This window comes from Caretta caretta, chromosome 21 (assembly GCF_965140235.1).
Source record: "Caretta caretta isolate rCarCar2 chromosome 21, rCarCar1.hap1, whole genome shotgun sequence".
Classification (NCBI taxonomy): Eukaryota; Metazoa; Chordata; order Testudines; family Cheloniidae; genus Caretta; species Caretta caretta.
The window spans coordinates 6,120,069-6,140,805 of record NC_134226.1 but is presented as its reverse complement, the minus strand read 5'-3'; the positions used below and the strand labels follow the sequence as shown (position 1 = coordinate 6,140,805).

The 20,737-nt window shown below is 44.3% G+C and overlaps 1 protein-coding gene across 1 annotated transcript in view; it reads left to right on the top strand.

Annotated features, from left to right (window-relative positions):
- Nucleotides 1–518: 518 nt before the first annotated feature.
- Nucleotides 519–20,737, top strand: part of RASSF5 (Ras association domain family member 5) — a 93,682-nt gene continuing 73,463 nt past the window's right edge. The window contains exon 1 of the mRNA XM_048826940.2: nt 519–895. Coding sequence (XP_048682897.1) covers nt 745–895 — 151 coding nt within the window. The 5' untranslated portion in view covers nt 519–744. The remainder of the gene's footprint in view (nt 896–20,737) is intronic.

The window sequence follows — 20,737 nt, the reverse complement described above, 5'->3', positions numbered from 1 at the left end:
GGATAGTAGCCATGCTTTGGGATATGGATTGCAGTGATTTAGAGGTTGTGAAGGGCTAGATTTAAAGCATGCTGCTAAACTGATTTCTTTTCCTGGCACTTGGCGCCTGAGGCATGCATTTCTAGTTGTAACTGCAACTATAAAATAAGCAAATTCTCTTCCTCCTTTGGATTAGTGCCTATCTGTGCAGTTTAAATCCATAATCTAGTGTTTAAATTTAACCTGATTTTTATCAGTTATTCCTTTATTTTAGGCTGCAATTAAACTTTTGAGGCTTCGACTTCAGACTCTGAAAACAGCAGAAAGCTATCACTTGAGTGAAAAAAGGATACTGGAAAAAGACTTCCTAATGAAAGGATGGGCCCTGCTCTCTCTCTCTCTCTCTCTCTGTCTCTCTCTGGTGTAATCTCTTCCGTTAGGTTGTTTTATCTTATCAAACAAAAAGTCCCAGAAATAGAAAGTTTTCCACGGGTAAGAGAACCAGCCCTGAGATACACAGCACTGGGCTGTGTGCATTCCCCTTAAAAAAAGGAGCCCAAAGTGGCAGTAGAGTAGAAGAGAATATCAATATTATTCAGTCTGCACGGGGGAAGAAAAAGAGCCTTGAGTTGGAAATGTACGTAACTTGCAATGGAACACACTGCTGCTTCCAATAACATTCCGCATCGGGGTGCTGCCCGCTTGCTTCTCTTGCCTGCCTCGGTTGCTTGAGCCTGAAGAAGCTATTGATCTTCTGTTACAAGGATGACACAGGGGAAAGCAGAGGCAGCCGCTTGCTTTGGGGTTGTAACAAAGAGAATACGCAAGATATTCAGGCATTATCCCAAGTCGAAATCTTGGTCCGAGGGTCTGCACCTACTGCGGAGGCCCAGCAGGGAGGTCTTACTGGTTAAAGGTAGGTGCTCTTGCAAGTTGGTATACTAGGCATACTAGTTAATTGTCAACTTGTATCCGTTGCAGCTACGAGTTAAACATTACGGGATTTGTGCAATTCTGGATTGTTGTATGTATTAGAAATGCAACACATAAGAGATAACAAACTGTAGTGGTTCTACTTTGTAACAGGCCAGATGCTGAGGGTAAACTCCCCTTTGGCTTTGGGTTCTTACATATGTCGATATTGAGGATCTGAAGCAATTCAAAATTCTTCTGTTTAGTCTCAGCTGCTTAAGAATTATGTTATGTTTTTCTACAAGTGTGTCCCCAAATGCTGAAGTACCACTATTGTGAGCTGTTGTATTGGGGTGTTAAATTTCTTCTTTTCACCAGGAAAGCTCGACTTTCTAACTAAATGTGACCCTATTGCGTTTGCTAAGAAGCTGGTTTCAAATATTATGGTTCCAAGATGAAGTAATTGTACATTTCTCAAGAGTGTTTTCACAACAGTTATAGTTTGGGGATGGTTTTTGGGTATGCTTGTTCTGAAACAGTAAGGCAAGATTTATTTTATTCACTTCAAAAATTGGGTTTGTCGTCTCAGGTGAAAATATTTTACTGTGAAATCTTAGGACTGTAGTGGAGACTAATCTTTTAGACAAAATGGTATCTGCAGTTCATATACTGTGTGTTAAACAGGAAGTCAAAAAAGGCCTCTTTTAAGGATGACTCTCTTGAATATGAGCAGTTCAAATTAATATCTGTTGGAAAACAGAACAGGTTTAAGTCTGTCATTACTTAAGTTGGTGACACCTTTTAGATTGCCCCCTCCCTTGGAATTTATGTGACAATGGAGGTTCGCTTTCATCAGGTTTAAAGGGCCAGACGCTGCAGTCGTTACTCAGGTAAAATGCCCATTGATGTCAAGGTGTTTTATCTGAGTTCAGGTTGAAGGACTGAACCCTCTGTCGTCTTATGTTTGAAAGATAAGTGACAAAGAGCTTTGAAAATCAAATCTCCTATAAAGTGTGTGGTGTTTGTGGAGTTAATGGGGAAATTGCTGGAAAGGCAGACTTTGAAAGTGACTGAAAATGACTATGTAACTTTAAGGGATTTAGATGATTTGTGTTTAGGGGTCCCCTTTCATCATTGCTAAGATCATCTTAAGCACTTTGTGGAACTGCTGTATTCACTGCCATGAGTTTCCTGCTAAAATATCACTATATTTGGTACATAGATTTATCTTAGTGACTACCCCATGACCTTCACAGAGAGCGTGTTAGGCTGCTGAGTGCGTGAAATGGGAACTGGCTGATTCTCTTGAACAGCAGGCCAAGAATTATTCGGCAGTAGTTTCCCTTTTCTTTTTGCCTCTGAAATTTGAGACAGGGCTAGAGATTTAATAATATCAGTCAGGTGTGGAATTGTAGAACTACGGTCAGTGGGGCTGCGGGGTTGCTGCTACACCCAGCTGCTGTGTTCTAGTTAAATTGTGTCAGCGTTTCCGTTAGAAAATGTAGTTTTTAGAGGATTTTACTAGCTGGTTGTCAAGTGTTTGGGGTTTTTTGTTCGTTTGTAAACCTCAAGCTGAAATTTTAGTATATTGGGTCTCCAGCTGTGTTTGCACTGGTGCACGTGGGAGGATAAAGCCCTTATGCTCATCCCAGGAACGCTGTTTTTTACCATCTGGTGTATTTTAAAGGCCAATAATTTCTTTTTCCAGCTCCCTTTTTTGAACTGGGACTAAAGCAATCTGGGAAAAGATTTCTTAGCCCAGGGGGCGTAAAACTTTTTCATAGTAGGGGATGCATCTTCAGTATTGTCAACCCCCAGCATTCAAAAATGTGTCAGGCCTCAAAAAATCACGATTGGCTTAAAAATCGTGAGATTTCAAATAACGAATGTTGTACTCTTTTTATTTACTGTCTGTCCTCTGATGGTGCACCCACGTCTCTCTTCCAAGCTTTTCTCCATGGCTATGAGAGCTAGCTTTTTCTTTTTTTTTTAACGAAAGCAATGAGTATCTGTTATCACATGACTCCTGGAGCTGGGGCTTTAAGGAAAACATCAAATATTGCAAGACTTATTATAAAATCGTGAGAGATGGCAGCATTGCTTTTTAACAGATAGTTACATGGACATGTCCCCTCCCATTCACAATTGAATGGATTGCCTTCCATTCATCTTAGCAGCTGGAAACGTTTGGCCAGCCTGCTTTTCAGATCACAGTGTGAGAACTGTTGGTTTAGCAGAAACCAGAGTGAGCGGGGTAGAGAAATTGCCCCAAACCATCTTCACCACCCACAGGTCTCATCTCAGGAACCAAGTTTCAGAAAGTGTATAAAAGCTCGTGTATAAAAGCTACTGAATATTTTAAATCTTTTTTCAATTTAAAATTTGTGGGTAATCTTTATTGCGTCCCCCAGGTAGTTTGGTCTTGAGGTTAAAACCTCTCCTCAGGACACCTCGGTGCTTTTCCTGCTGCTAAGAAGAGGTGTGGTTGGTAATTTAGAGCAGAGGGCTTGTTTTCAGGACTCCTTCATTCTCTTCCTGCCTCTTCCATAGACTCATTACATTACCTTGAGCGAGTCACTGTTGCTTCTCTGTGTGTTTCATTTTCTCCTTCTGTACATTGGGATAGTCAAGGATTATTCCTTAATTCTGTATGAAGTACCTGGTGCTCTTTTTTAGGAACTCGCAGATCATAATAGTAATAAATACCCATCCCATAGGTCTACCCTGAGGCTGAATTAAATGTTTGCAAAGTGCTTTGAGATCCTGTGGCTGTGTGCTGTGCAGGTGCATCATCACAAAGTCTAAGCATAGTTGAGCATTAGAATTACAGGGTAACATTCAAAAGAAATATAACAAGAAAATACTGTAATGAGACTTAGACAACAGCAGTAAAAGTGCAGACCAAGAGAGCGTGCAGCAGCCATGTTGAAACCCTAGCACCTCCTGTGGGAGACAAGGAAGCCGGTTTAAATATGTTGTTGCTATTTTAAATCCTAGCTTCTGTTGACTGGGCATGCGTGCTTTGTTCTGTGCAACTTCAAAATTGCTTTGATTGGAAAAGCAAGAGAGGATGTTTGGCAGCTTAACAGTTCCTCTCCTAGCAAACTCTGCCTGCTTCTAATATCTTGAAAAAAGGCCGTGATTCCCGAGGGCCAAACTTGGCATTCAGCTATACCAATGTCACTCTGACATGACTCAGTTGAAGTACATAAAATTGTCCCCAATTTAAACTGGTGTAACTGAGAGCAGAATCTGGTCCTAGCTACGCAACTACGATGGAGGAATCTGGCCAATGGAACAGGTTAGAGATGTACAATTCTCTTGGAAACTGGGTTGGCAAAAGTGTTTGTGCTTAAACCTGCAAGAGGTGCCGTTTGGTTTGTGCATTTGGGGAGGAGATGGAAGGAAATAGCTTCCTCTGGGGGGACTCACAGATCAGCTCAAAGAGTCTCTAATTTTAGCTGGACAAAAAAATAATTAACCTCTGTTTTTAATGGAGGACGACAGAGATTCTGATCGATCACTAACCCTGATGCCTTTGTGGGAATTTATTTGCATGTTGGATAGAAATTCAGTTTCTGTCAAAGTTAAGCGTCTCTTAATTTGGATGTAAAATAGCTTACTCCTTGAGTGGAGGCATCCTACTTCAGAGGCTCTTGGCAAACCCTGTCACGTGGCTATATCCTAAAGCTGGGTTCAGTTTCTAAAATTAGCTTTCCCTACAAGTTACTGAAGTGATTATGTCTGTTAATAGGTGATAGTGACGAGAGAGTGTCATAGTAAATCCCATAAAGAAATGCCTAATAACAGTGGGCCTGATCCTGAGGGTTGGTGAGCAGCCACAGCTCCCGTTGACCTCAGTGTGTGTGGGGGGGGTGGGGGTGGACTGGAGTGGCGTTACGGGTGCGGAGCTGCTTCCAGGGTCAGAGCTGATATCAGTGTGGTTTTAAGTTATTGCTGTGGTCCAAGAAAGATGAACAGACCAAACCATTGCAATTACAGTGAGAGCTTCTCTGTCATGCTATCAGTGCAGTCCCATCCAGAGCAGGCTACAACCCCCAGGATATTATAGTGGTGAGGCTGGCCATATAAGTACTGAGGTAGTGGGAGAATGGTGCAGGGAAGGGGCCAGCTTCAAAGAGTTTAGGCTTTGTTTGGTAAACACCCAAAAGTTTGGCTGCTGTTTCTGCAAACTTGGGCTGGGAATTTCCCAAGAAGAGGCTCTTTCCCAGTGCTCTCTAGCCCTTTCACTTCCCTTTTTGGGCTGAAAAGATAATGAGAACAACTTGGGTCCTGGCATCCGAGAATTTTTTGCTCTTCCCTTATGGAGAAATGCTGCAGTTTTCTAGGAATGCGTCCCACACACTACAACTGGCAGCAATGCTAGGCAGAATTCGTGTCGTTCCTGTAGAATGGTGGCTCTCAACCTTTCCAGGCTATTGGACCCCTTTCAAGAGTCTTTGTCTTGTGTACCCCCAAGTTTCACTTCACTTACAATCTTACAAAAAACAGACATAAAAACACAAAAGTGTCACAGCACACTGCTACTGAAAAATTGCTGACTTCCTCATTTTTACCATATATTTATAAAATACATCAATTGGAATATAAATATTGTACTTGCATTTCAGTGTGTAGTATACAGAGCAGTATAAGCAAATCGGTGTCTGCGACTTTGTCTGTGACTTTGTACTGGCTTTGCTAGTGCTTTTATTGTAGCCTGTTGTAAAAATAGGCAAATAGTGTTATGAAAACTGGGTCTCTTTAAAGTGTCACAAGTTGAGCTCTTAAAGTCCCTAGTTGCTTCAGAAAAATCCTGGATGTGCAAAAGTGGGGTTGGGAAGGGGAGTGCACCTGAACCTATCATAGCCCTTAGCCCATTTTGCAAACCAAATTGTAAGTTTTTATGGGGTGAAGGCAGGGAGATTGAATTATCAGGTCACCTTTTTGTAGCAGCACCTTTCAAAGGAATGTACAGAAATTGGGTGACTGACTCCCTTAGACTGCTTTGAAAATCCCAGCCTACAAATAAATACATAGGAGAGAGACCTCAGACGGTTCTGGATCAGTTGATGGTCCGTACATCACAAGTGGTTCACGGGAGCCCATCTTGGTAGTGAGTAGAATGAAGCCTCTTGAAAGCTAGGCCATGTGCAGCATTGGGAGCAGATGTGTCTGTGAAGCTCTTTGTCTTGTACAAAACATAGAAGGTGGAGATTTTGCCCTCCTGGATTCTTTGTTGGTGTCAGCACTAGACCCATGGCAGGGAACACATACCTTCTGGTTCCCCCTTGAGGCTTCTGTTTCCACCTCACTGCTATTAATAGTGTGAAACTGTTTCTGTCGAGAAAAATAAGTAGACACATGACTAGGGATGGAGAGATCCATGTTAGATACAATAGCCCCTCCTTGTGACTCCTGTGTTGAACAAAACTAGGGCTGGTTGGGAAAAGATATATATTTTCCTTGTGAACAATTTGATGGAAAATTTAAGTTTTTGTTTTGTTAGTCAACGTATTTCAGTATTTGTTTTGTAAAAAAGTAAATTTTCATTAAAGTGGAAATTTTCTTGTAAAGTTTCCATTCAATTAATAAGCAGTTTTTCCCCATTAAAAATAAACATTTGGATGGAAATTTTTTATGACTAGCTCTAAACCAAACCCTTCTGGAGGTTCAAACAATACATTAGGCTTTCCCATGCATCTGGAAACACTTTGATACAGTAAGAACGTCTAGTCTTGTGGTGTTTCCACTCAGCCTGGAAGAAGGAAGCACCAGCTGTCTTCTGACCAAGCCCATTCTTGTTCACTTTCATCTCCCAGCTTTGTAGCCTCAACAGGAGGGGAGGGTTTTGGTAAGGGTCAGGTCAGTAATGGCTCTATAGGGTTCCGCTCTGCGTATTCAGGTACCTCCTCCTCAACGCTTTGTGTGAGCCTATGTTTTTGCTTGAAGTGCTGTTCATAGGGAGTTCTGGTTTGCCTTTTTTTTTTTAATTAAGTAGTATGTCTGATTCAGCTGAGGGGTTTTTTAAGTAGGTATCTGTGGAAAGATTAACAAAAAATGATCAAATAAAAAGGTATGTATCTAGTGCTGATGAAGGGTGCTGAATGGTTTTTACGCACGGGCCAGGTAAAGCATTATACAGTGGCAGTATCAGCTTGCATCTCACCCTTGAGCTGAAGGGACCATCTCCAAGACTAAGTGAGGACAGTGCAGCCTCCATGGCTTGTTCAATCATTGTTTTCTTTGTTGAGAATGCCAAGAATGTGGCCAGTTGCAGTGGTTCTGGTACACTCCCTGGGACTTGGCCTGACGCACTCAAGTAGCGGCTGAAAGATGTTCCTGACCTTGGCTGGGTTAGAATGGGTAACACAGAGGTGAAAGGCTCTCTAGCCCATTCCCAAGCATCTGAGCCATCCAGTGCCATCTGTAATGCACCTTTGGTGTGTTTAGAAACTTTGGGGGAAGGACACCATTTACAAAGAAAATGCCTTTGAACTTTATGACCATTGTACAGTGAGCTTTGTGGAGGGTACAACCACAGAAATTAGACTTGCGTACGGTAGTGCAAAGCTGTCTCAAGGCGCCTTGGAAATTGCCTGATTATCCACGGAAGGTTGTCTGAGTGCATATATGGAATTGAAGTCAAAAGGGATCCTATTATCTTAGTATCTAAAACAATCTGCTGGTTAAATTTCTTGGTGTGCATTGGGCTATACCCAGTCTCTGCTCCCAATTCTCATCCTCAGAACTCTGTTTTATCTTTTGTTACTCTCTGCCTTTCCATGCAGTAAATCAGCTTTCATTACAGGAACAATTAAATCATGCATAGTCCGTGCAGATGGTAGGGAGAGCTGGAAGAAGGTCACAGCAGCAATACAGAACCCATCGTTCATGAAATTCCTGTTAAAAGGAATTTGTGGTACTGGGGAAGATCTGGAGTGAGGCTGTTGTGATTATTTGTTCTCAAATGCTTGTGATCCCCAACCTGTGTGCGTTACTGAATTGGTTTCCCAGAATGCCCCCTCCATCCAGCCGGCATGTGCTGCTTTCCCTTCGGCTCTGGGTTCTCTGACTCCTAGCAGAACTCAGTCTGCAGCAACTCCCAGCTTTGTAATTGCATGAAGAGCTGGAAGCCGTTTCTGGGACCCAGCCCAAAGTTTATCATCAAGGTTTAGGGAGGGGGAGATGGGAATGGTGGTCGGATCAGCTGGAAGTATCCGCACTGGCCCTTGTGTCAGTGGTCTGGAATTACTGCTTTCTGAGCCAACCCTGACTTGATCTAGGAAGGGGAGAGGGGATCTGAGGCTAGTATGAAGTACGGGAGGGTTACGTTAATTGCTTCAACTCTGCCATGAAGTTTTTGAGTTGCATGTCACTGCACTTACATGTACCCCTCAGGTGCATCTTTCCAGAATGCGTGCTCCAAAGCTCCGTTGTGTTCAACCCAGACTGAGGCTGGTGGTATCTAAACAGGTGACCACCTTCTTTCTCCTCCTGCTGAGAAAGAGGCTCACAGTCAGTGTAGGTGATAAAGGATCTCCTGACCACAGACTTCTGACCTTTGTTATCTTCAGATGCTGAGCTCTTCCCCTCACGCTTTGCATTAATAACCTTGGGCCTGGATGTGCAGAGTTAGGCTCTAAAGTCTGTATTTAGGAACCTGAATAAGAGGCCTGATTCTGAGAGGGGCTGACCTGCTCTCTAGCAGTTCTGAGTTTATCAAAATGATCATGTTTATTAAGGTGCCTAAGTACAGGCTTCGGGGCCTAATTGTAGGGCACCCAGATTTGAAAATCTTGGTCTGTGGTGCCTTAAAAAGTCTGTGGCTTGTTCTAAGACTTTCCAATTCAGAGGTAACTGAACGGTGGCCTAAAGATTGCTAAAGTCCAACCTGTTGCTCCACATGGGGTGAAGACAAAGTTGATCAACAGAATGTTTTTTATGGTGGCAAACTCTCCCATGTGACTTCTCTTCTTTGTCCAAGGGAGATACAAGTAGAGTTGGGCAGGAAACAGCTGTTCTGTCCCGTGAATATTTTTGAGATTTTTTTTCCCTCATTTTGAATCATGACGAAAAGTTAAAATTTCAAATATTCGTGAACGAAAGTTTCTTCCATTTCAGGTAAATCAGAATATTCTGATTTTGACCTTTTAACCTTTTTTTTTTTTTGTCTAGTTTGCTTAAATTTGGAAATGGGAATCGGTTTGAACTGGAAAACCTGGAATTTTTCATTTTGAGAACGTTTCATTTTGACAGTTAACGAACCTTTTTCCCTGACATTTTCTTGCGTCGGGAAATTTGTTGAACCCAAACTTGTTCCGTAGACTGTCAAAACCAAAATTAAGTGGCATTTTTCAATGAAAAATGATTGGTCAAAAAATTCTCATCTGGCTCTAGATATAAGTAACTCTGATAGTGTGCGTATATTTTTGAAATGGCCCATGGGCTCCAATGTACTGGAAAGGGTTAGAAGCCCTGCAAGTACTTCAGTAATGTTGAAGATTTCGAATGTTGTTGAGCTGGCAGACACTTCTGCTTTAAATATGACATTCATAGCATTACTGAGACTGTTTCCATCAGACAACGAGTCTTTCTTGGTCAGCGCACACTTGGGGAGTCTCAGATTTTCCGTTTGCCAAGGCTTCCAACAATAATGCTGTGTAAGGTCTATTTCCCTAAACACGACCGCGCTGCAGGAAACACCCGTTCTTTCCAGTGGCCGGTATGACATGCATTTGATGAGCCTCAGCCACATTCCCAGTGACAGGAGTCAGTGTTGCTAATACCACAACCACAGCTGGATCTAATTGGCCCCCTCAGCAGAGAGAGATTAGGGACAGAGCAGGCCGAGAGAGCTGGAATGCCCCTCTCCGCACAGAGACGGAGCAGTTTAAGGGAAGCTTGTGCTACGGCTGCTGCGGTGTAGGGAGACCAGAGTTCAGTCCCCAGGGCGGTCACGAAAAGCTCCTTTCGGTCATGCTGGATTGATGCACGTGAAGGAATAAATGCGAGAGACGAACCTGAGCCAAAAAGTTGAGGTGGGGATTCGCCCACCTGGATAGTGCTTGGCTCAGGGGCCTTAACCCAGAACCTCAAGAACGAACGTGTTTGCAAAGCTGAACCTTTCCAATGGGGTTCTGTGACAAAACACTGCCGTACAGGTGAACAAGCTAAATCCATCTGAATTCCTGGTACAATTTCCAATGGGGTGCGGAGCGTGGAATACAGAATCCATCTGCCAAGGGAATTGGCGAGTTGAATTTTTGCAAGGGAGACAGATTTTTTTTTTATTATTTTTTTTAAATCCTTATTTATATCCTGGTAGCATGTAGAGGCCCCAGCAAAGACCTGCCCCTCATTGTGCTTCATGGACAATAAGAGACGGTTGTGTCCCTAAAAGCTCACGGTAGAAATAGACACATGGACAGAGGGAGTATCGTTATCCCTGTTTTACAGTAGGGAAGCTGGGTCCTGGAGGGAGGAAGTGACTGTCGAAGGGTCTGTGGCAGAACCAGAACTGGAACTCGGATCTAATGAGCTGCTGCCCAGTGGTTTAAACACAAGACCATCCTTCTCCATCTCTCTCAGTGGGTGTTGAATGCTGTGTGCTCACCCCAACGGAACAAATGGTTCCGATTCAGTTCACCTTCGTCCTAACTTCCGTTCAGCTCAGTCATCCCACTGCACAGACTGGGCTTTTCCCCCCTCCAGCTGCTCTAGGTGAATGCACAACTCAAGCAGAACGGGCACCTCCTGCAAAGCATTTGCACATGGCCCTTACTGAGAAGATGCTCTGATTGCCCAGAAGGCCGTGCATTACAATTACTGGGTAACCGTTCAGCTTGTCTCTAATTAAAAAAAAAAACAAAAAACAATCCTTCTTGACTTGCCCCCAGGCATATTTAAGCAAATTGACTCTAAATAGAAAAATGATAAGCAGCTCACGGCAGCTAACTGTGAAATGATAAATGACTTCCCTCTCCCTCTTGAGATTGCTAATGCCTTCCCCTCAGGCACCAGCTCCTCAGCTTCTCTGATTCTCAGTCATTCCCCCACCATTGCCAGAGCAAACCTGGGGTATTCCTTCCTTCACCTCTCGGGCCAGCGTTGCCAACCCTAAGCATTCAAAAATCACGCATCAGGTTCCAAAAAAAGATGGGATTGGCTTAAAAATCATGATGTTTTTGAATTAATATGTTTTGGTTTCTTTTTTTTTTTTTTTTTTTTTTTTTGCGCTTTTGAGATTTTTAGGAAGCACAGTTTCAAGCTTTTTCCCAACAACCGTAAGGGCTAAAACATTTTCATTGTTTAAAGAAAAAAAGCTGAGATTTTCAGCGTCATCCCATGACTCCAGGAGCTGCGGCTTTAAAAACCCAACCCCCCCCAAATTGTGATGCTCATGGTAAAATTGTGCGAATTGGCAACACTGCCTTCCACAGTTTCTATTTTCTTTTTTTAAAAAGCTACTGAAATAACATTGATAGTCCCGGGAACGTGGGCATCGCCAGACGGGAGCAGACCAGAGGGCAGCTAGCACAGTATCCTGTTCTGACAATGGCCTACGCCAGCTGCTTCCTACAAAGGTGTAGGAGACACGAATGTCCGTTGTGGAGTTTAAGGTACTTGGCCCCCCAATGCTGTCGTATCCGAGTGCCTCACAATCGCTAGTGAACTTAGCCTCGCAACACCCCTTTGAGTACTGTTATCCCCATTTTACAGATTGGGAACGGAGGCACAGAGTCCGCGCTGCAGCTAGGGGAGCCTTCCAGCCTAGGTCGGTAGATCTGTGCTAGCAGGACTTGAGCGAGCCTGCTGAAAGTAGCAGTGTCGATGTTGCGGCTCCGGCAGCCGCTTGGGCTCTCCAGCGCATCCGGCCCCTCAGGTTTGGGAGCCCAAGCGGCAACGTGCACACTGATATTTTTTTTTTGCGCGCTAGCTAGAGCCCTTCTAGTGTGAGAGTCTGTCGGCCTGGCCTGGGAGACTGGCGCACCGAATCTTGTAAAATGGCCACACAGGAAGTCGGTGATGGAACAGGGACTTGAACCCAGGGCTCCCAAATGCAAGGCTAGCCCATCCTTCTTTGTGTTCCTTCCATTGTGTAATGACCTGCCACATAATGCATGGGTTAGGCCCCGACACTCAAATGATGCTGAACATATAAATTGCGTCCCTTCAGATCTAAGTGCAAGATTTTTTTTTTTTTAAGGAGCTCATTTAGGTTATCTTGAGCCACTTCCCCTCTCCCCAAGCCTGGTGAGTAACCAGGGATTTCTCTCTGTAAAGAGGCTACTTGTTTTAATTGATGGGGATCACAAATTTCCTGCTAGACATTAGGGCTGCGGCATGTTTTAATTGATAAAGGAATAGGGTGCGGGCTTTGTGAAATCGCACTTGTTTTGAGCAAATCTTTTATTGATAGTTAAAGCTATAGTTAGTTTAGCCTCCAAATGGAAGCTTTGTGTTTAAAAATCACAAAACCTGCTGTAAACAGGAATAGCTTTGTGATTTTAAATAAAATCAGTGTAGATTAGTGGTTCCCAAACTAGGGGCGCTGCTTGATCAGGGAAAGCCCCTGGCGAGCCGGGCTGGTTTGTTTACCCGCCACGTCCGCAGGTTCGGCCGATCGTGGTTCCCAATGGCCGCGGTTCGTCGCTCCAGGCCAGTGGGGGCTGTGGGAAGTGGTGTGGGCCGAGGGATGTGCTGGCCACCCTTACCGCAGCCCCCATTGGCCTGGAGCGGCAAACCGCGGCCAGTGGGAGCCGCAATTGGCCGAACCTGCAGACGCGGCCGGTAAACAAACCAGCCCGGCCCTCCAGGGGCTTTCCCTGAATAAGTGGCGTCCCTAGTTTGGGAACCACTGGTGTAGGTGGTTTTGTGTTGGGGGTTTAAATATTTCCCAGCAGCATAAGCAGCCCAGGACGTGAGACGTGACAGCCTATCTTTGCTGTCTAAGCAGAGTAAAACTCTAAGTATAGCACAGATATTAGAAGAAATGTTATATATTAAATCTGTGCTCAGTTTTAACAATCTCGGGTATTAGGAACACAGGTAAGAAAATCTTGGTAAATTAAAATAAGCTTTTCAGCCCCATTTCAGCCAAGCACATAACTATAATGGAGTGTTCTCGACTTCATTGGAATTTAAGCACATGCTTGAGTGACTTACTGAATCCAACTTTAATCCAGAGTGTGTCTCTTTAATTCTGAAATACTATGCTCTGTAAGGCCACAGTCCTGTAAACTGAAAAGGAGTACTTGTGGCACCTTAGAGACTAACCAATTTATTTGAGCATGAGCTTTCGTGAGCTACAGCTCACTTCATCGGATGCATATATCCGATGAAGTGAGCTGTAGCTCACGAAAGCTCATGCTCAGATAAATTGGTTAGTCTCTAAGGTGCCACAAGTACTCCTTTTCTTTTTGCAAAGACAGACTAACACGGCTGTTACTCTGAAACCAGTCCTGTAAACTCTTTCTCTTAATGAAATGTCCCTGATCATGCAGTTTCATACATGTGGCTGGATCCTCACATGCAGGCCCGTTGACTTCACTGGGACTCCACATGGACGGACGCTCATGCCCGTGTGCTATCTTGCTGAAGTCAGTGGGCCTCTGTGCATCGCTCAAGGGACCTGCCCACATGGATCACATTGCAGGATTGGAACCATCATGCCATTTCTGTGCGTAGTCCCATTGCCTGGGAGTAGGGCTATTCACAGGGTTGTGTACTATCCAGAGTAGTGAGTATTTCCAGGATTGGTCCTAAACCTAGAAGTATGGTCATTGCCGAACTATTTGGGAACAGGGTTCACAATCCAGGGGCTAATATCCAAATCTGTGTGGCATATCCAGTCTTCTATCATCCCTCTATTTTGTGGGTGGTTGGTTTCTTTTTGTGGGTTGTTTTTCTTTTAGACTTTCTCTTTTTAGTTCAATAATACATTAAATTATGGTTTGAATACACTTATTCCCCCAGTCCTTATTTGTTTGTGTAGTCCCAGTGAAGTCAATAAGATTGTGCATGTGAGTAAATCAGGCTCTCCTTGAATCTATGTTCCGGAGTGAGAGATATCATATAGATTGTGTGTGTGTTATAAATAAAATTGGTGATGCACAAGATTCTTGGTGTTTTCTATTTGCTTGTAATGCAGTGGAAAAGGCTGCTTTTTGTTTATACAGTCACCTTATTTTTCTTGTAAACGTTAATACAAAAATCTGGTAAAGCAGATACTGTTTTAAAAATACTCTGTCAATGCTACAGTGTAATGCTAAAGATCAGAATTCTTTAGGGGTGTGTGTCATATCTCTCCTTGCCTTATTTTTGCCTTTTGTTTTGCATCAGATCAACAAAGCCTCATTTTTTCCTGAGCCCATTAGATTGCAGAGCGCCCTGGGAGGAGGAGGAGAATGATATCTGTTGTTAAAGGACTTGGTGCACCTAATGGTAGAGCTTTATCAGTAGAGTCTAAAATCTGTGTGTGTCCTATCTACGTCTTGGGTAGGTTTTATGAGTTCTTTTTTTCCAGTGACGGTTTTGAAGAGCTGGTTGTTTTCAGCCATAGAGTTTCCGTTTCACACCCCCATTTATGTAAGGAGATTTAAACATCACTGATATATGTGGAATACAGATGAATGCGCAGATTTTTTTTGTCCTGCGATTGTGGAACTGTCTGGGATCAATTTCACACTTCCCCTGGCAAGCGCTGTGTCGGCAGCTGCCAGAGTGAAGACAAGAGTGAGTAGCGAAACCTGGGGTTTGGCAGGGAAATCTGTGAAAACTTTGAGAAATGAAAGCTCAATTGAGGTTTTGTGATTGGAAAAAACCCACAGGGTGGCTTGGTGGGGTTTGCTCCCTGTCTCTGCTCATGCCAGGTTGCACTCTCTTTTTCTCTTTTAGTTCTCAAGCAAAATGTAAAAAAAAAAAAAAACCCTGCTCTGTGTAGGCTTAATTTTCCAAGGGATCAACTGCCACAATCAGGACGGGTTGAGATCCCACCATGACACAAAGGTTAGGTCTGCATTCGAGTTTTTTAGCTTGAGTGAATTGATAGTTGACTCAAATTAATTGGCAAACATGTTTGCTCATGCAAGGCTGGACACTCCCTAAATGTTAACAGTAAACTGCAACCTTTGGGGGGTGTCCCCCCTAGCGTTATGGAAGTTGTTAGCCAAATCAACGTCATGGGCGATAAATTAACTTGTTAAAACGTTCATATAAACCTACCCTTTGTGTCAGATTTCCAAAAGAGCCCAGCACCCTTTGTGAGGAATTTTAAAAATTTGGCTCTATAAGTCTTTCTTTATTTTACGTGTAAGCTAAGGAGGTGCTAATAGGAGTCAAACATCTGTCCTAAAATGTACCATCGGGGATAACTGAGCTGTGCAAAACCTGTGAACCATTTTGTTATGTAATGTTCGAGGATGAGAGAGGAGACTAAATGATCTCTGTGTATTGAATGTATTACAGACTTTGGCACCCTTTTTCAGACAGGATGTAAAATGAAGGTCCTCTGGTTATTTGTGGTAAGGGATGGAGTGATAAATCCTGTTGTTCTTTCCAAGTGCTAGTTTGGGTGACTGCAGTGTCTCCCTATGTTCCCCTGGCAGTATGACTGGGATATGAGACTCTTCTCCAATTCCTGGCTCTGCACTGCACTAAGGTCCTTTGCTGTAAGTCCTAGCGGTTCTACAAATCCTTTTATCTGAGGATCATGCAAAGTGCATTACAGAACTTAACGAATTAAGCCTCACAATGCTCTTGTGAGGTAGATCAGTGTCATCCTTATTTGCATAGATGAGGTGTGTTGCTGGGGGGTCACGTGAAGTTGTGGCAGAACTGGGAGTAAAACCTCAGTCCCTACACTCCCAATCCCATACTCCAACCACAGGATCGCCCTTCCTTTCCTAAGGCTTTTCCGCCGTCTTAGCCTTCAGAGCTGATGTGCTCGGTGAGCTTTCTGGTGCTGCTGGAGCTCTGGAAGGAGCCAGCTGTGTCTTCCAGTTGTGCAAAGTTTAAAAACCCTTCCAACAAACTGTGAAACAGCAAGGGGGGGAAAAAAACTCTAACAGTAATCCCTTCATTGAGCTCTGTGGAGGCAGTGTGTGCTCAGCCTGGCAAGGCGGAAGGTTACCTTGCAGTGAACCCTTAGTGCCCTCTCAGGTTGTATTATTGTTGGATTCCAGTTACAGGAACATCCAGTGCTGATGTTGATGAGTTGCTCTGGGAACAGGGAACAGCTGCTTAGAGAAATTTAAAAGATCCTGCTCCTGTCCTGGGTGTTGCTCGATAGTAACGCAAGCTGCAGAACAGTTTGTCCATGCTTGGTCCCCTGTGGTGGAATTGCATTTGCTAGTCAGAGCAGGAGTTCTGGGCTTAGAACTCATGGGTTCTCTTACCAGCTTGGGAGGATGGGCAAGGGAGCGGGGAGCGAAGAGGGGGATGATAGAAGAGGGTTTTGACTAGGGGATTGAGGTCCTGGCTTTGTAACTGACTAGGTGTGTTGCCTTGGGCAGGTCACTTAACCTCTCTGTGCATTATCTTACCCATCTGTAGAATGGATACCATAATTCTCCCTACCTCAAAGGGAAAAATAGCTAATGTTTCTAAAAACACTTTTTGGGTTAGTCAGACAAAAGGGGCCATAGAAGTGCAACTAACAAAGCCATAATATTTGTAAAACTTTAGCTGTCCTTTCAAAGCAGAGCCCCTTTTTTACTCTAAAAAAATGTCTTTTAATTGTGAGACTGTTGGCCATTTGGGAAAATCAATCTTAACTCAAACAACACAAACTTTCAAAACATCTCAGTTGTTGGTTTCGACTAAATGTTACTGTGTTGTCTGAAATGTCAACTAAATGCGCCGTATGGTTTAAATAAAAGAATGGCAGATTAAAGGAAATGTGGAGTATGCCTGTGAATATTTATTTGCTTCAGAATAGGGATGAAAGCCCTTTAATGAGGGATTCTTTTACCGAACACTAATATGATCAAGACTCTCTAATAGCTGCTGTGTGTGTGCGATTACACCAGTGACTGAATCCTGTACTGAAGAAAACAGCCTAAGCAAGCAGGGATGTGGACAAATGTCTGCTGCCATGAGCCTGGGACTGAGGCAACAGGACTCCTGGGTTCTGTTCTTACATCTTCTATTGACTTGCTGTGTGAGCTGGGACAAGCCGCTGCTGAATCTTTAAATGTGACCCCTGGTTTTTGGGTGTCCAGCTTGAGGAATCTTGGGCCTGGTTTCTAGGTGCTCAGCTTCTCTGCCCATCAGACCTTAGGTGTCTCCAGCTGGGCTTCCAAAGCCAGTGGCTACTTCAGTCCCTTTATGCCTCAGTATTTTTCATCCTTCAAACAGGTATAACACACAGCTCCCTGGCAGTGCTTGATTTGTGCCAGGGCTGAGCCCCAGCATCTCTGGGCTTGGCAGTTCAGAGCCCTGGCACCTCTGGGCCTGCTGCATCAGTTATGAACGTAAAAAAATTGCTTGAGCCCTGGCACCTCTTTCATTATAAATTAAGCACTGCTGCCTGAGGTGATGGGAGGACTGACATTTATAAAGCACTGCGAGACCTTCAGATGGAAGATGCTGCATTTGGGAAAGGACTGTTACTTGAGATGGGTGTGTAGTAAAAGCCCCCACCCCGCCACCTTCCATTTGGTGGTGTTTGAAACCTGCATCTGAACTGCAGCTTGACCTTCCATCTCCAATTATTATTTGGAGCTTTGACCTCTGAAAGTGCTCAGTGCAGTTGGAGCCACAGTAATTTAGAGACCTCAGGGTGCACCGGAGAACTCCCACTGGCTTGAGGGCAAACTGAGTGCAGATTGCCCCATGGAGCGAAAAATTGCTGCTGTTCTGTTGTCAATACCTCTCCCTCTCTCTCTCTCTTTCTCAGCCAGAGGACTGTGGGCTTGCACAGTCCAGTTCTGACTCCCCAATGCAACACCAGGGGAGTGTTGCTGTCTTGTTGAAGCACCATCCTTCAGATGAGATGCTGAGCCGGTAACCCCTCCTGCCCATCTGTTACCTTTCAGAACGAACACGAACACGAACACGAACACACACACACACACACCCCTCTCTTGTTGGCCCCCTAGTGGTGATGGGACAAAATGATGGGAAAGGGTTTGCCCCTCAGGAGTTTGAGAACCACCTGCACAATCCTTTAGCTGATGCATGCTATGGGTCCTTTGAGTATGAACAAGGCCTAGGTCTATAAAACAAAACCCTGGTTCTGTTCCATAGCTTTGCAGCTGCAAATTAACCAGCACTTTGCAATGCAAGAGCTAATATGCATCTCTAAGCGCAGCCAGATAGAATGCTTGGATAATTACTATCTTTTTGAAAGCTCCACTGTGATATTTTAGTTTGCTACATTATGCAGATTTGCTGCTGCAGCAGATGCCAAGTGCAGTACACGTTCTGCGTTATGGAAAATATCTGATCGCCAATCTCATGCTGTTGATTTAATTACTTATTTTCCCAGTAACCTCTCTGGAATTTTGGCTAACGTAAAAGGGAAAGCAAGTTGGGTTATAATATAGTTAAAATTGAACAGGCTCACATGGGTCATTTAAATACCAACAGGATGTTTTAGCTGTAGTTAGTAAACTATATTAAAGTCAAATCTTTGAGAGAGGAGGATGGGAGAATGGCAACAAATTTAGGCCAACAAGTTGCTTTTAGTAAAGAGAAATGGTCATAGAATCCTAGAATCATAGAATATCAGGGTTGGAAGGGACCCCAGAAGGTCATCTAGTCCAACCCCCTGCTCAAAGCAGGACCAATTCCCAGTTAAATCATCCCAGCCAGGGCTTTGTCAAGCCTGACCTTAAAAACCTCTAAGGAAGGAGATTCTACCACCTCCCTAGGTAACGCATTCCAGTGTTTCACCACCCTCTTAGTGAAAAAGTTTTTCCTAATATCCAATCTAAACCTCCCCCACTGCAACTTGAGACCATTACTCCTCGTTCTGTCATCTGATACCATTGAGAACAGTCTAGAGCCATCCTCTTTGGAACCCCCTTTCAGGTAGTTGAAAGCAGCTATCAAATCCCCCCTCATTCTTCTCTTCTGCAGGCTAAACAATCCCAGCTCCCTCAGCCTCTCCTCATAACTCATGTGTTCCAGTCCCCTAATCATTTTTGTTGCCCTTCGCTGGACTCTCTCCAATTTATCCACATCCTTCTTGAAGTGTGGGGCCCAAAACTGGACACAGTACTCCAGATGAGGCCTCACCAATGTCGAATAGAGGGGGACGATCACGTCCCTCGATCTGCTCGCTATGCCCCTACTTATACATCCCAAAATGCCATTGGCCTTCTTGGCAACAAGGGCACACTGCTGACTCATATCCAGCTTCTCGTCCACTGTCACCCCTAGGTCCTTTTCCGCAGAACTGCTGTCTAGCCATTCGGTCCCTAGTCTGTAGCTGTGCATTGGGTTCTTCCGTCCTAAGTGCAGGACCCTGCACTTATCCTTATTGAACCTCATCAGATTTCTTTTGGCCCAATCCTCCAATTTGTCTAGGTCCTTCTGTATCCTATCCCTCCCCTCCAGCGTACCTACCACTCCTCCCAGTTTAGTATCATCCGCAAATTTGCTGAGAGTGCAATCCACACCATCCTCCAGATCATTTATGAAGATATTGAACAAAACCGGCCCCAGGACCGACCCTTGGGGTACTCCACTTGATACCGGCTGCCAACTCGATATGGAGCCATTGATCACTACCCGTTGAGCCCGACAATCTAGCCAGCTTTCTACCCACCTTGTAGTGCATTCATCCAGCCCATACTTCCTTAACTTGCTGACAAGAATACTGTAGGAGACCGTGTCAAAAGCTTTGCTAAAGTCAAGAAACAATACATCCACTGCTTTCCCTTCATCCACAGAACAAGTAATCTCATCATAAAAGGCGATTAGATTAGTCAGGCATGACCTTCCCTTGGTGAATCCATGCTGGCTGTTCCTGATCACTTTCCTCTCATGCAAGTGCTTCAGGATTGATTCTTTGAGGACCTGCTCCATGATTTTTCCAGGGACTGAAGTGAGGCTGACTGGCCTGTAGTTCCCAGGATCCTCCTCCTTCCCTTTTTTAAAGATTGGCACTACATTAGCCTTTTTCCAGTCATCCGGGACTTCCCCGGTTCGCCACGAGTTTTCAAAGATAATGGCCAATGGCTCTGCAATCACAGCCGCCAATTCCTTCAGCACTCTCGGATGCAACTTGTCCGGCCCCATGGACTTGTGCACGTCCAGCTTTTCTAAATAGTCCCTAACCACCTCTATCTCCACAGAGGGCTGGCCATCTCTTCCCCATTTTGCGATGCCCAGCGTAGCGGTCTGGGAGCTGACCTTGTTAGTGAAAACAGAGGCAAAAAAAGCATTGAGTACATTAGCTTTTTCCACATCCTCTGTCACTAGTTTGCCTCCCTCATTCAGTAAGGGGCCCACACATTCCTTGGCTTTCTTCTTGTTGCCAACATACCTGAAGAAACCCTTCTTGTTACTCCTGACATCTCTGGCTAGCTGCAGCTCCAGGTGCGATTTGGCCCTCCTGATATCATTCCTACATGCCCGAGCAATATTTTTATACTCTTCCCTGGTCATATGTCCAACCTTCCACTTCTTGTAAGCTTCTTTTTTATGTTTAAGATCTGCTAAGATTTCACCGTTAAGCCAAGCTGGTCGCCTGCCATATTTACTATTCTTTCGACTCATCGGGATGGTTTGTCCCTGTAACCTCAACAGGGATTCCTTGAAATACAGCCAGCTCTCCTGGACTCCTTTCCCCTTCAAGCCAAACATGTTTCAGGATACAAACTTCACTGTGCCGCAA